The following is a 13453-nucleotide window of genomic DNA, read 5'->3' as shown; positions in this document are numbered from 1 at the left end:
GTCACTCATTTTATCACAGGTACAAATCTCAATGACCAGGACAAAACTTGGATGTTACTGAGCCTGCGTCCTTCAAGTACTCACAAGTATCAAACCACATAATCATGGAATCATTGGGGTTGGAAGGGACCAGGAGAGATCATGGGGTCCAACCCCCCTGCCAAAGCAGCTCCCCAGCTCATATTGCACAGACAGGCGTCCAGACGGGGCTGGAATCTCTCCAGAGATGGAGACTCCACCACCTCCCTGGGCAGCCTGTCCCAGGGCTCTGGCACCCTCACTGGGGAAAAGTTCTTCCCCATGTTGCTGTGGAACTTCCTGTGCTCCAACTTGCAGCCATTGCCCCTTGTCCTATCCCCACAGAGCACTGAAAAGGGGATGGCTGATTCCCCCTGCATCCCCTGCTTAAGATAATTATAAACTTTAATTAGGTCCCCCCTTAGTCTTCTTTTCTCCAGGCTGAACAGTCCCAGCTCACTCAGCCTTTCCTCACAGGGGAGATGCTCCAGACCCTTCATCATCTTTGTAGCCTCCTCTGGACTCTCTCCAGGAGATCCCTGTCCTTTTTATCCCAGGGAGCCCAGAACTGGACACAACACTCCAGGTGGGGCCTGACCAGGGCAGAGTAGAGGGGGAGGATCCCCTCCTGTGACCTGCTGGCCACACTCCTCCTGATGCCCCCCAGGATCCCATTGTCTCTCTCAGCCCCCAGGGCACACTGCTGGCTCATGGCCAACCTGGCATCACCCAGGACCCTCAGGTCCTTCTCCACAGAGCTCTTCTCCAGCAGCTCATCCCCCAGCAAAGTACTCTACTTCCCTTTTTCAGAGGTGTAATACATTCAGATGCTCCTGTCACCATGTGTCCAAAAGCGTGAGGGCAGTCACGGTCCCATTTTCAGTATTGCTGATATTTCTAGTGTATTTGTGTGAAATAAACTTATTTTAATGTACATGTTGGTAAGAGGAAGAAATTGTTTTAGGATTCTACCCTGAGATTCCATACTTATTTTCCAGTACTGTTCAATTTTTTCTGGTCCTGTTTTGTATCAAGAAACATTATTCACTATTATAACCTGGCTGTGAGGAATGGGCATGAGTTACCTGTAAGACAATTCCCACACAACTCAGGCACACAGACCACAAAAGGTACACAGAACAGAATATTTAAAATGCTTGACAAAAGCTGTCATTCTGTGAGAAATGCAGCTTTTCTGGGAAACCACAGTGCAGTGCCACTACACAACAGTAGCAGTTGTCAACCCTTTCATTTTCAGGGAAGAAGGTTAAGTTCTAAGAACAGAAATCATTCTCTGAACATCAACACACAGAGGACACCACAAAGACTCAACAAAGAAAATGTCAGGCATTTCTCTTACATTGATTGTGGAAACTTCCTCTTCTTCCATGACTTCTTCCTGGGGAATGTCATCACTGACAGGTGAACTACTCTGAAATACGTCCATCTCCTCGCTGGATTCATTCTCTTTACTGGCTGCTTGTTTGGAACGTCCCCCACGGCTACAATGGGAAGAGAAAGAAGGATCAGTTCCACAGTACATGGGTCTGCACACCTGTAAACCTTGTGAGAGCAAGCATTCTACTCTGCAGCTACAGCAGCCTTCAATTTTCATGTAATAGCACTTCTACCTTGTAATCCCTTATCTAGTTCACCTACACATGGAATAGAAGTGGAACTAGGAGGCTGGACAACAGCATTTGTAAATCAAATTCTTCTAGAAGAGAGGGCTAGAAACATGCAGTTGAACAACCAGACAGACCTGTGTCTTCAGTGCCAGGATAAGGCCAGAGGCAGCGAACAAAGCAGTAACCAGTTAGCAGTAAAAGCCAAACATCCAGTGACTGAACACTTGGTTGCTTTTTTACCCCCCCTTCTATTCAATTCCATCTACCTCAGCTCCACAGGAATTGAAACACAACAAAATTTAGATAACCTCATCTCTATTTTTACAGATCTACACCAACCCACATTGCTCTTTATGAGATCAACACTGTAACAAACCTAAATGCAAATCTTCCAACCTAACTCATGCTGAGAGCTAAGGATAATAAATACCTTAAAGCAGGATAATCCACAAGAATCAATCAACAATATCTTAAATTATCTTTGTTAGTCACGGAAGCTGAACACACAAGCAACAAGCAGCCATTTGCTTAAAACAAGAACTAGTTCCCTCTACACCTTAAAAACAACAGCCAAGTAGGTATGCATCCAAATCTACCCAGCTGCAGGCACCCACATTACCAGTTTGGTTTGGGTCACTGGAACAGTTCAGAATCAAATCCCTGACTCCCCCTGCTTACCACACTCATCTAGTTTGAATCACCAAGTTGCACCCAAACTAGGTGACTTTTTTGGATTAAACTAAACCAGAAACACTGTTCCAGGCAGGCAAGAAACCACATTTCAATCCCCAGTGGGGGCATTTAAATCCCAAGCTACTGTCCTCTGACAGCGTGAAACCACATGTGGTGGTAAATTTCAGACCAAAGAAGCAGGCTAAAATCTGTACAGAACACGGTCTCTGAGGAGCATGTAATAATTATGGTACAGTGAGGGTTTCAGCACCAACCAACATGATGTCCTTTGAGAAACAACACAGAATTAGCCCAGCTCAAGCCTTCTATGACTGGCACAAACAGCACAGGTTTGCCTTCTCACAAATTACAAAAAGAAAGCAGTTCACATGTGCTAATCTGTAACCCAGTTTGCTATGAGAAATAGGTTATACACTATCACTTCACAGGTAAAATCCAAAATTCTTATGCCAAATATGTTCCCAAGGAGCCCAGAAAACTTTAAGCATTTGGATTAAATAGATTGTATTTTGTGGTACACCATGCTGCTCAGCCTATCAATTCACTTCAGTTAAAACTGCTGTAAACGTGTATGTAGAAAAGGGACAAATGTGTGACTAAAATCCACTTTGAAGACCAAGGAATTACTGGGGTCTCACTCTGTTTTTGCAGATTTCAACAAAGGACAGTTAAAATTTTGGTCACCTGATCACAAAAAATAAAAAATACACAGTATTTTTTTGGATGAAATCTGGAACAGACCCAGTAACTGAACCCTGAAACGGGGTAAAGAAACACACCGATTTCACTGACTTCAGAGAGTCACAGACTGGTTTGAGTGGGAAAGAACCTCAAAGATCATCTAGTTTTTCCCCCCCTGCCATGGGCAGGGACACCCTCCACTAGCCCAGGTTGCCCAAAGCCCCATCCAATCTGGCCTTGAACACTGCCAGGGAGGGGCAGCCACAGCTGCTCTGTGAATCAGAAGCTACTTCAGCATTTACTAAAGGGCATATTTGACAAATGCCATGTAGTGCATGAATTTTTGGCATGCTTTCTCTGCATGGCAGTAGCGGCTTCCAACTCTTGTTCCTCTACTCATGTAGTAGTGACTTCTGTAGTAGCCAAGACAGTGTTGGGACCTGTGTTTCTGGTTACAGAGTAAAGGAGCAGAAGTTTGACCTGAGGTGGGGAGAAGGAACACTTGAAAGGTTGGGATATCAGGCATGCAAAGTTACAGGACATGTGATCCAGTGTGGAACTAGAACTTGAATTGAGGGTACAAGCTTGTTCAAGCAGAGATCTCCAGCATGGAAAAAACCCCAAACCAACCAACCAAAACCCCAAACCAAGCAAACAAGTCCTGTCTAGGTGTCTGCTTCTGCTTTAGCTACAGAGCATGCACATGTACAGAGAAGACAGAGGTACCTGTAGCTTCTAGCACCAAGCACAAGAAGATGAGGCTAGCCACAGATTTTACCTTTATTCTGGAGCTTATTACACCTCAGAATTTTCAAGAGCTACTGTCCTTCACAGATTGTAACACATTTTATTAATTTGGAAACCATTTAAGTGGATAATGAGACATCAAACAAATCAGAAAGTAGGCGAACATTTATTTAAGGAGACTCAGAATAAAGTTGTTCTCCACAAGACTGTTTCACCACAGGAACAATTTGATTCTTCCTCCCTATCCAAAACAAACAGGAGCACATTTTGCTCCCTGAAGTCCTAATAAAGCCCTCTATCTTCAAGGCCCTCATGATTTATTGACTTTTCTCCTAGAAGAGCAAAGCTACGCACATGCTCCCTGAGCACGTTACACTTAACTCGTAGCCTCTTGCTCTGGTTTGAGAGATGCTCCAGGAGAAGCAGCAAGGGAAAACATTTTAGAGATAACAATGACAATTTATTTTCTTAATGGTCAATTAAAGTATTCAGAAATCTTTTCAGGAAATGATTGTTTGAGGGCACAGAGGCTGAATTGAAATTTTTACTAAACACAACTTTAGAAAATATTCACCACTTACACTTTTTTTTGCTGTGATGGTGGTGTTTTTGATGGCCTTCCTCGTCTTTTCTGTGGCGTGGACTGTGCTGATTCAACTGTACTACTTTCAGATGGCTCTGCTCTGTTTTGAGGAAGACCCAAATTGCAAAGCATCAAGTTATAACTAATGTCCAAGGAGAAAAAAGATGGCAGCTTACAAGATGATCCACTTACCTTTGTGGTGTTCTTTTCAGTGTCCTGTTTTGCCTGCCTTTTGGTTTCTGCTCAATGTTTTCAGTTTGCCTTTCTTCCTCCTCCTCCTCCTCTTCTGCCGGAGCCGCCGGCGCCTGTTTTTTTTTGCTCCGTTTCGATGACTTGGCTACTGGTTCTTCCTTGGCTGTTGCCCCGTTATTTGCTTTGGGAGGGCGTCCTCTTCTCCCTTTCTTTGGTGGGCTGTTCTGTTCATCCTCACTCTCTATTACATCTTCCTTTAGCCTTTTTTCCTCTGGCCATTGCGTCTCATCAGGTTCCGAAACAACCGCGGGTCTCTTCCTTCCCCGTTGGCTTCCTCGAAGCTTCTGCTCTTGACCCAGTTTGTTCAAATCCTCTATGCTGAGTTTCTCTTCTGAATCTGTGATAGGTGGTTTCTTCCTTCCTCGAGGCTTCTCCATTTCTGACTGAAAAGGCAAGTTTACAGCTTTAAAAAGGTAAGCTGTACAATAATCTGTTAGGTACACAACAGCTACAGAAACTACGCCCTACCAAGAGGATAAAGAATCAAGTTACACAAGTTGTCTGCTAAGACTGCCCACAATATCCATTCCCAAAGCTTTTGAAAAGCATAAACACATACATAAATACATACAAGAGGCCAGAGAAGAGAGAAAGATTATTTCAAAGGTAAGCAGTTAAAACACTGAAGCATGTAATGCCTCTGGACCTGCTTCTACCAGGTAGGGTCTCACCACAGCAGAGAAGGGGGAGGATCATCTCCCTTTGCTTGCTGGTCACAGTTTTTGATGCAGGCCAAAATATGTTTGGCTTCCTGGGCTGTAAGTACATACTGCCAGCTCATGTCCAATTTTCCATCCACCAGTACCCCTCCCAAGCCCTTCTCTGCAGAGCTGCTCTCAATCCATTCATCCTCTGGTCTGTATCGATACCACGGCTGCCCCAAGTCAGGTGCAGGACCTTGCACCTGAACTTCATGAAGTTCACATGGGCCCACTTCTCAAGACTGCCAAGCTCCCTTCCCTCTAACATATCAAGATACACGGTTTTCTGAATCACAAGCTTTCAGAACAGAAACTAATCTGGAACTCAGGGAAATAAAAAGGGTAATTTATGATCTTTGAAAGAAGGGGCAGGTAACTCAGGAGGACAAGAATGTCATGAGGTTACGCACAGAGAAAGTCAGAAGGGTCAAAGCCCATCTCCAAATTTAATCTAGCTACTGCTGTAAAGACAATGAAAAATGTTCCTATAGATTTGCAAGAAAGAGAGTGCTAAGGAGAGTCTCCATCCTCTATTAGATGCAGGGGAAAACACAGTGACAAAGGATGAGGAAAAGGCTGAGATACTTAATGCCACCTTTGCCTCAGTTTCATAAAGACCAGTTGTTCCCCAATGTCCTGGTTTCTGTTGGGGACTGAGTTAGTTTTCCCAAGAAGCTGGAAGGGGACATAGACAGGACAGCTGACCCAAACTAACCAAAGGGGTGTTTGTTACCATAGGATGTTATGTTCAATATAGTGGGGCAGGGGGGAAGGAACCTGGCCAGAGAGAAGGGGTGTCTCCTGAGGGGTGGGGCATGAGGTTAGTTCCCAGGTGGTGAGCAAACTGCACTGTGTGTCACCTGCTTTGCATATTCTTTCATTAGAATTGTTATTTTATTCTTCCTTTACTGACTGTCGTGGTTTCACCCCGGCTGAGGGCCAAGATCCACGCAGCTGCCTGCTCCTTAAAGGAAAGGAGCAGGTTAAAGGGAAGAGAGGGGGGGGTGAGAAGTAAGGGAAGGGAAAAGGAAGAGAAAAGGGCAAATAACCCCAAAATCAAGAAATTAAGAGGCCCGTGGGTTGGGATAAGGATAGTTTAGTAAGATAACAGAAAGATACAATGTAACAATGCTAACAGGACTTCAAAGCAAAAATATATGAAGCTGTTGATACCCAATGCAGTTTCTCACCGAACCACACAGCTCAGGCCGTGCCACCCAGAGCCGTCCCGGAACCCGACCGTCCCCCGAGAACCGCGCGTCCCGGAGCCGTCCCTGTTCTTCCTCCCGTCAGCCCCTGATATCCTGGGCAGGACGTAACTGGCGTGGAATACTCTCTTTGGCCAGCTCGGTCACCTGTCCTGGCTTCGCCCCTCCTTTCTCATGAGCTGAGAAAGTCCTTGACTCTCTGACAGCAATTAACAACATCAGGGTGTTATCAGCACTACTCCCATCTTAACTCCCAAACACAGCATTCCATCCGCTGCTACAAATGAAGTTAACTCCATCCTGACCAAAACCAGGACACTGTCATATTAAACTGTCTCTATCCCAACCCATGAGTTTTTACCATTTTCTTCCTATTTCCTTCCTACCCCACTGATGACAGGAGGAATGCAGGAGCAACCATGTGGTATTGTGCTGCCAGCTAGAGCTAAACCATGACATAGACTCATAGAATGGTCTGGGTTGGAAGGGACCCCAAGGATCAGAGAGCTCCAACCCCCCTGACACAGGCAGGGACACCAACCTCCAGGCCTGGAGCTACACAAGGCTGCCCAGGGCCCCATCCAACCTGGCCTTGAACACCTCCAGGGATGGGGCATCCACCACCTCTCTGGGCAGCCTGTTCCAGCCCCTCACCACTCTCTCTGTAAAAAACTTCCCCCTAAGATCTAATCTAAACCTTCCTTCCTTTAGTTTTAATCCATTCCCCCTTGTCCTGCCAGTGTCTACCCTTTGAACAAGTTGATTCCCCTCCTGTTTGTATGTTCCCTTCAGGGACTGGAAGGCTGCAATGAGGTCCCCCCGCAGCCTTCTCTTCTCCAGGGTGAACAAGCCCAGCTCCCCCAGCCTCTCTTCGTAGAGGAGCTGCTCCAGCCCTCTGATCATCCTTGTGGCTCCTCTGAACCCTCTCCAACAGTTCCACATCCTTCTTGTATTGGGGCCCCAGCTCTGGACACAGGACTCCAGCTGGGGCCTCCCGAGGGCAGAGTAGAGAGGGACAACCCCCTCCCTGTCCCTGCTGCCACCCCTCTCCTGATGGAGCCCAGGATCCCATTGGCCTTGTGAGCTGCAAGAGCCACTGCTGGCTCATGTGAAGTTTCTCATCCACCAGAATCCCCAGGTCCTTCCCAGCAGGGCTGCTCTCCAGGAGCTCTTCTCCCAGTCTGTGTCTGGGATTCTTCCAGCCCAAGTGCAACACCTGACACTTGGCAGTGTTGAACCTCATTGGGTTCACCCAGTCCCACCTTTCCAGCCTGTCAAGGTCCCTCTGGATGGCCTCCTTTCCTTCTGTTCTGTCAACCATACCACCCATCTAGGCACCCAGCCCTCTGAGCTGGAAAGCAGGGACAGGGAGCAGAACGAAGTCCCCATAGTCCAAGGGGAAGTGGTTAGTGACCTGCCACACCACTTGGATGGGGCCAGATGGGATCCACCCAAGGGTACCGAGGGACCTGGCAGGAGTGCTCACCAAGCCACTTTCCATCATCTATCAGCAGCCCTGGATAAGCAGGGAGGTCCTAGTTGATTAGGGGCTAGGAAACATGATGCCCATATACAAGAAGAGCCAGGAGAAGGATCCTGTGAACTACAGGCCTGTCAGTCTGACTCTGATGCCAGAGAAGGTGGAGCAAATCACCTTGAGTGTCGTCATGTGGCAGGTACAGGACAACTAAGCCATCTGGCCCAGTCAGTGTGGGTTCATGCACTTGGCACTGGTGAAGTCCCACCCCAAGCTCTGTGTTCAGTTTTGGGCTCTAAACCTCATACACTGAGGTGCTGGAGCATGTCCAAAGGAGAGCAACAAAGCTGATGAAGGATCCAGAGCACAAGTGTTATAAGAAGCAGCTAGGGCCCTGAGATTGTTTAGTCTGCAGAAGAGGAGGCTGAGGGGAGACCTTATCACTCACTACAACTACCTGAAAGGAGGTGGTAGCCAGTTGACTGTTGGTCTCTTCTACCAAGTAACACACAACAGGACAAGAGGAAATGGCCTCAAGATGTTCCAGGGAGGTTTAGATGGGATATTAGGAAAAATTAGAAAAGCTTTAATCACCAAAAGGGTTGTCAATCATTGGAACAGGCTGCCCAATGCAGTGGTTGAGTCACCATCCCTGGAAGTATTTAAAAGATCTGCAGATATGGTGCTTAGGGACATCTGGTTTGGTGGTGGACTTGGCAGTGGTAGGTTAACAGTTAGACTTTGTGATCTTAAAGGTCTTCTCCAATCTCAACAATTCTATGATCCTGTGATTCTTCAAGTCTCCACACTTTAGTTTGCTAAAGTGCACAGTGAGGAACTATTAACAGTGCTAAGATTTAAATAAGCAGCTCTTAGGGTCAAAGGAACCTCTAGCCCTGGAAGAAAGAAAACATTACCCACCTACCATTTTATAGGGACCATGATTGTTTCATTTTGGACCATGAATTCAACACATGCAAACACTCACTTATTAGTATTTACCACATTGCAATTTAATCTACCAAATGGCAGTTACGCCACTTAAAAACAGATTGAATGTTGTGGGGATTTTTTCCCTTTCACATCTCCCAGAAGACAGAAATCAGTTTACAGGTATGTCTTCACTTCAGCCATAAACCCTGGTCAAGAGAAGCAAAGCTAAAAAGGCTATGAGGAAAAAGAAAAGAAAATGAAGGACAAAAGAATTACAGCAGAAGAAAATTGAACAATGATGACATCTCCTGCCAGTTCAATTACTTCAGTGACCAGGCTGTTCATCTAGATCAACAGCAACCTTTTTATTCCCTGTTCTATTTCCTTTTGTGGTGATTGTTCACATCTGTCACAGCAGCTGCTTTTACCAGGTAAGTAGCTGTAGCCAAGTTTCAAATTCAAGTTTCTCCCTGAGGTTAAACAGTGTCCCATGACCTCAGAACCAACACGTTCCTCTGTGATGTAATCCAGACAAATATCCTCAATAGTGTTTTGTCATCTTTAAAACATGGACTTTCTGGTCCCCAGTTAAATTCTGCTTCTCAGTTATTATCTGCTCCTCAGCTCCAAAAAACGAGTACTGAATCAATTAAAGCAGCTTGTTTAGTTAGTCAAAGTGCAATGCAAGCATTGTCAAATCTTTAAATACTAAACTGTGTTTGTTTTACCACTTAGTTTTATCAGTTACTTATTCAACCTAATGCCTCTAAGCAGGACTTGGATGCCAGGAGCTGTTTGGACTCTCAGACTTTAAGGTTTAGAGCTGAAGTGACGTAAGTACAGGGACCCTAAGAAGTGTTTGGGGTTTATTGACCAGCAATTTGTGATTTTTCTGGTTTTGTTATAAGCTGGTTTGCTTTTCTCACAAAATATCACAGCCTAAGATGGCTACTTGGACTTTGAGGCAAGCAAAAATTCAAGATTTTACTAGTCAGTAGCTTTTCTAGCAACCTAGAAAAAAGAAACAGCAGACTGACATAACAGGAGAATAGAGGAATATCAGGCAGTCAAAATAAAGCAGCAGTGACATCAGATATAGGACAACCATAATGCATTCTTGAAAATCCAATTGTAACAAACCTGATCCTTTTTTATTATTGCTTTTTCAAGCATATCCCAAGTGCTATAAAATTTACAGACTGTCAACTGCTCTTAAGACACAAAGAATCAAAGTAGTAGTATGTGAAATTACTATTATTTGAACTGCTCCTAGAATTACAATGCAATTATACTTTTCTCTGGTGGTTTATTTTTCTGTGTTCTGATACAGCTGTAAATGCTGCTCAAGACAACCTTTAGCCTGCTTATAATTTCATTAGCACGTTAAAACAATACATCTGGAGTGAGAGTCCAAACTGGCTTTGATCTCCTCATTAGGAATCTTTAGCACTACCAATTACATAAATACATCCATCCATCAGTAAGAATTAGTAAGATCAAGGCTACCATTTTCAAAGGCCTGCTGCTCTCCAAGGCCTTGGTTAGAACAGAATAGGAATAGTAGAATATTTTCAGTTGGAAGAAACCTATGATCACCCAAGTCCAACTGCCTAATTAATTCAGGGCTGACCAAAAGTTAAAGCATGTTATTATGTGCACTGTCCAAACAACCCACAGGTTTGGTTAGTGCTCATTCACTAAAAGCTTAGACACACACAGATAATTTCTCCTGGAAGATCCTGACACTGTAAAAGAGCAGAGCACTGACACCATTCTGATACCTGGCATTCAGAACCAAGCATCTTCCTGCCTTCACTGCAGTACAAACTATGCACAAGAAAACAGAATCTGAATGGCTACTCAGGAAACTCTTCCTTGAACTTCTAAATCCAATCTCAAATCCTGGTGCCCTTTTGGTGTTCTAGATAACCAGCAGAACAAACAGTTGCTATTCCTTACAGCTGATGAAAGGAAAACCCAGCTGGCTAGAAAAGGAGAACATGCCTCAGCACCAGTAATGGGACAGTACAGAAAAAGGCAAGAATAATACATCAAAACACTCTCCTAGCTGCAAGCAAGAATTTATGTATGATACAGGCTTTCACACTCTCAGAAGACAACCTGAAATTTCAGACAGGTTAAACTGCTCCCCCAAAACTCCTGTAGAGCTGATTATTCTTAAACTCATCCAATTAATTTTTCCCAAAGTTGTATGTCAAACAAACATTAAGCAAACACATACAAAAAAAAAATTATCTTTAACAGTGTGTGCCAAGTGCTTCACCAACAAATCCTGAGAATGAGACAAATTGTGGATCAGTTCTTACCAACCTAGCTCTAGCAGAAAGTACCCCTGCCAATACCATCAGTATCCTGCAAATTACAACTGGTAATCTTGAAAGCTTACAGGAGCTGCCCCTATGATGCATGTACCATACACACAACAAACAAGCTGAACCATGTTTTCATTGCAAAGAGATCTTCCAGTATTTTACAGGATCAATTCAGTTTCATGTTTCAGTGTAGTTTCTTGGATTAGATCAAGTATGATCACATTAATTTTTATTTTATGTCCTGGTGACTTAAAATGAAACATCTGCAATGCAACCAAACAGCTCACCCTTACAAGATCAGAGTCGTCCCTTTTGTCAGTTTTCTTCCCTGGTAAAGGTGAAGCCAGTGTGAATTCTTCATTTTCACTGTGGTCCATTTCAGTACTGTCAAGCCTAGAATGAAGAAACATTTATTCTCCTCATTTATTATAATAGAGTGGGCAATCATTTAAAAATATATATATTAAGAACAGTAATTTTCAGAAGAAATCTATTCCTAAACCATGAACAACCTGGCAGAAAGAACCTTTCACTCTGGCTACCACATATCACAGGTCAGAACATTTAAGTCTCAGGGCAAAGGTGTCAATCATAAGACAAGCTGAATTTTCTTTTTTAAAGCATCTTTTTGAAACAGAAGCATCTTACTGAATTACAAGAGATCTGTGTGTAAACATTTGCATATGCTTTCATATACTAAAAAACTCCACAGAGCTGCCTAAGAACACATGGTTTCCTATGGTAATGTTTGTGCAATAACCCAACAGGTTTAAATTTTGGAGATCAGTTAATCCCTCAGCTTTCTGTTATTTAGGGCAGTGATTTAATTTTTATCTCAGCTTCTACATATGTAGATGTGGACAATACTACCCCCTGCATACATAAAGCACTGGGACCCAGAGATAAAAGGTAATACCCAAAAGCCAATACACAAAGGTAGTTTTATCTGCCCTGGGGCAGATAGAAGCAACATTTTAAACATTTAAACATGCTCTGTTTTGAAATGAAAAATGGTATTCAAATACACAGACTCTTAACTTCCTGGCCTGGGTACTGCACAGACTGAGAAAGACATTCTCACTCCTACGAGTATAAAATCTGCAGTAGCTGTGACATAATTGGAAGCCCAGTTTTTCTACATCATCTTAACAGATGCAAACTTGTCTGTGTCAGTCAGACTGGATTGGAAATACCATGAATATCATTACCACCACTTCCAGAGGACTTTTCTTCTTCAGTATCTCCACTCAGAAGATTAATCAGTTTAACTTATGTGAACTGGGGAGATCATGAAGATGACAGAACGTGTTATGCTGTGAGTGCAGCATTTTTTTTGATGAACTGGGTGCAGAACAGTATCAGTCTCAGATTTATTTCACTATACATATAGAACAATTTGGATTCCAAACCACCTTTAGCCAATAATGTATTTCAGCATGTGAACCAACACGACTTGTAAGAAATAAACTTTTCTGTGGACTTTCCATGGAGTTGAGTATTTCTTGTAAAAATGCACTACATTATAAACCAAATGAGAAGTCTCAGTTCCAAACATAACATTTCTTGACAGCCTTCAATTAATATGAGAAAATATGAAGTGTGGGGGCTGTGTAATCTCTAAACGACTGGGGAAAAAAATCCATGAGAATGTGACTTTCAGTTTAAAAAGGAACCTAAGAACAACCAATAAATAACCTAAAAAACTGACACAAAATAAGCTGTATTTTTTAGAGACAGATAACTAGAATCAGCTTCCACAGCATTACAGTACATTCCCCTCTTCATCACGGAAGGAATGTAAAACTCCAAAACTGTTTATCTGCAGAGTCCAGCAAAGCACAGGAGAAATTTACAGAGGAGGAAGTCATGTGAGAACAAAACAGCAGCCTACCAGTCCTCACTGTCTGAGGCATGTTGTTAGTGTAACACCAGACCACAAGGTTCCTAGGAGCTGCAGATTTATGTACACATACATCTATATACACATATACATGGCAGGTTTCTATATATATTAAAAATGGAATATGTCAGGGTCTCCTTCCCTGCTACAGCCAACTCTGGATGTGATTCCATTTCTTTTTGACAGGGGGGTGGGAGGGTGGTGGTGATGGTGTGTGTTTGGGTTTTTTTAAAGCCAATTTATTTCTGGAGTTTGAAAGCCAAATCCCTGGTGTTGGTTATACCCACGTGGTAGAGTAA

At 43.6% G+C, this 13453-nt stretch overlaps 1 protein-coding gene across 2 annotated transcripts in view; it reads right to left on the bottom strand.

Moving 5' to 3' along the window:
* Positions 1 to 13453, bottom strand: part of PDS5B (PDS5 cohesin associated factor B) — a gene marked incomplete at its 5' end in the record, with an annotated part of 97292 nt that overhangs the window by 1031 nt on the left and 82808 nt on the right. Inside the window, 4 exons of one of the 2 annotated variants that reach the window (XM_084264677.1) lie at positions 1379 to 1520; positions 4349 to 4450; positions 4543 to 4985; positions 11542 to 11647. In XM_084264677.1, coding sequence (XP_084120803.1) covers positions 1379 to 1520; positions 4349 to 4450; positions 4543 to 4985; positions 11542 to 11647 — 793 coding nt within the window. The remainder of the gene's footprint in view (positions 1 to 1378; positions 1521 to 4348; positions 4451 to 4542; positions 4986 to 11541; positions 11648 to 13453) is intronic. The other variant, XM_084264678.1, reaches the window with a different exon arrangement.

This window comes from Gallinula chloropus, assembly GCF_964237585.1.
Source record: "Gallinula chloropus genome assembly, chromosome: 1".
Lineage (NCBI taxonomy): Eukaryota > Metazoa > Chordata > Aves > Gruiformes > Rallidae > Gallinula > Gallinula chloropus.
The sequence above is the reverse complement of the archived record's forward strand: the minus strand, read 5'-3'. Positions and strand labels throughout refer to the sequence as shown.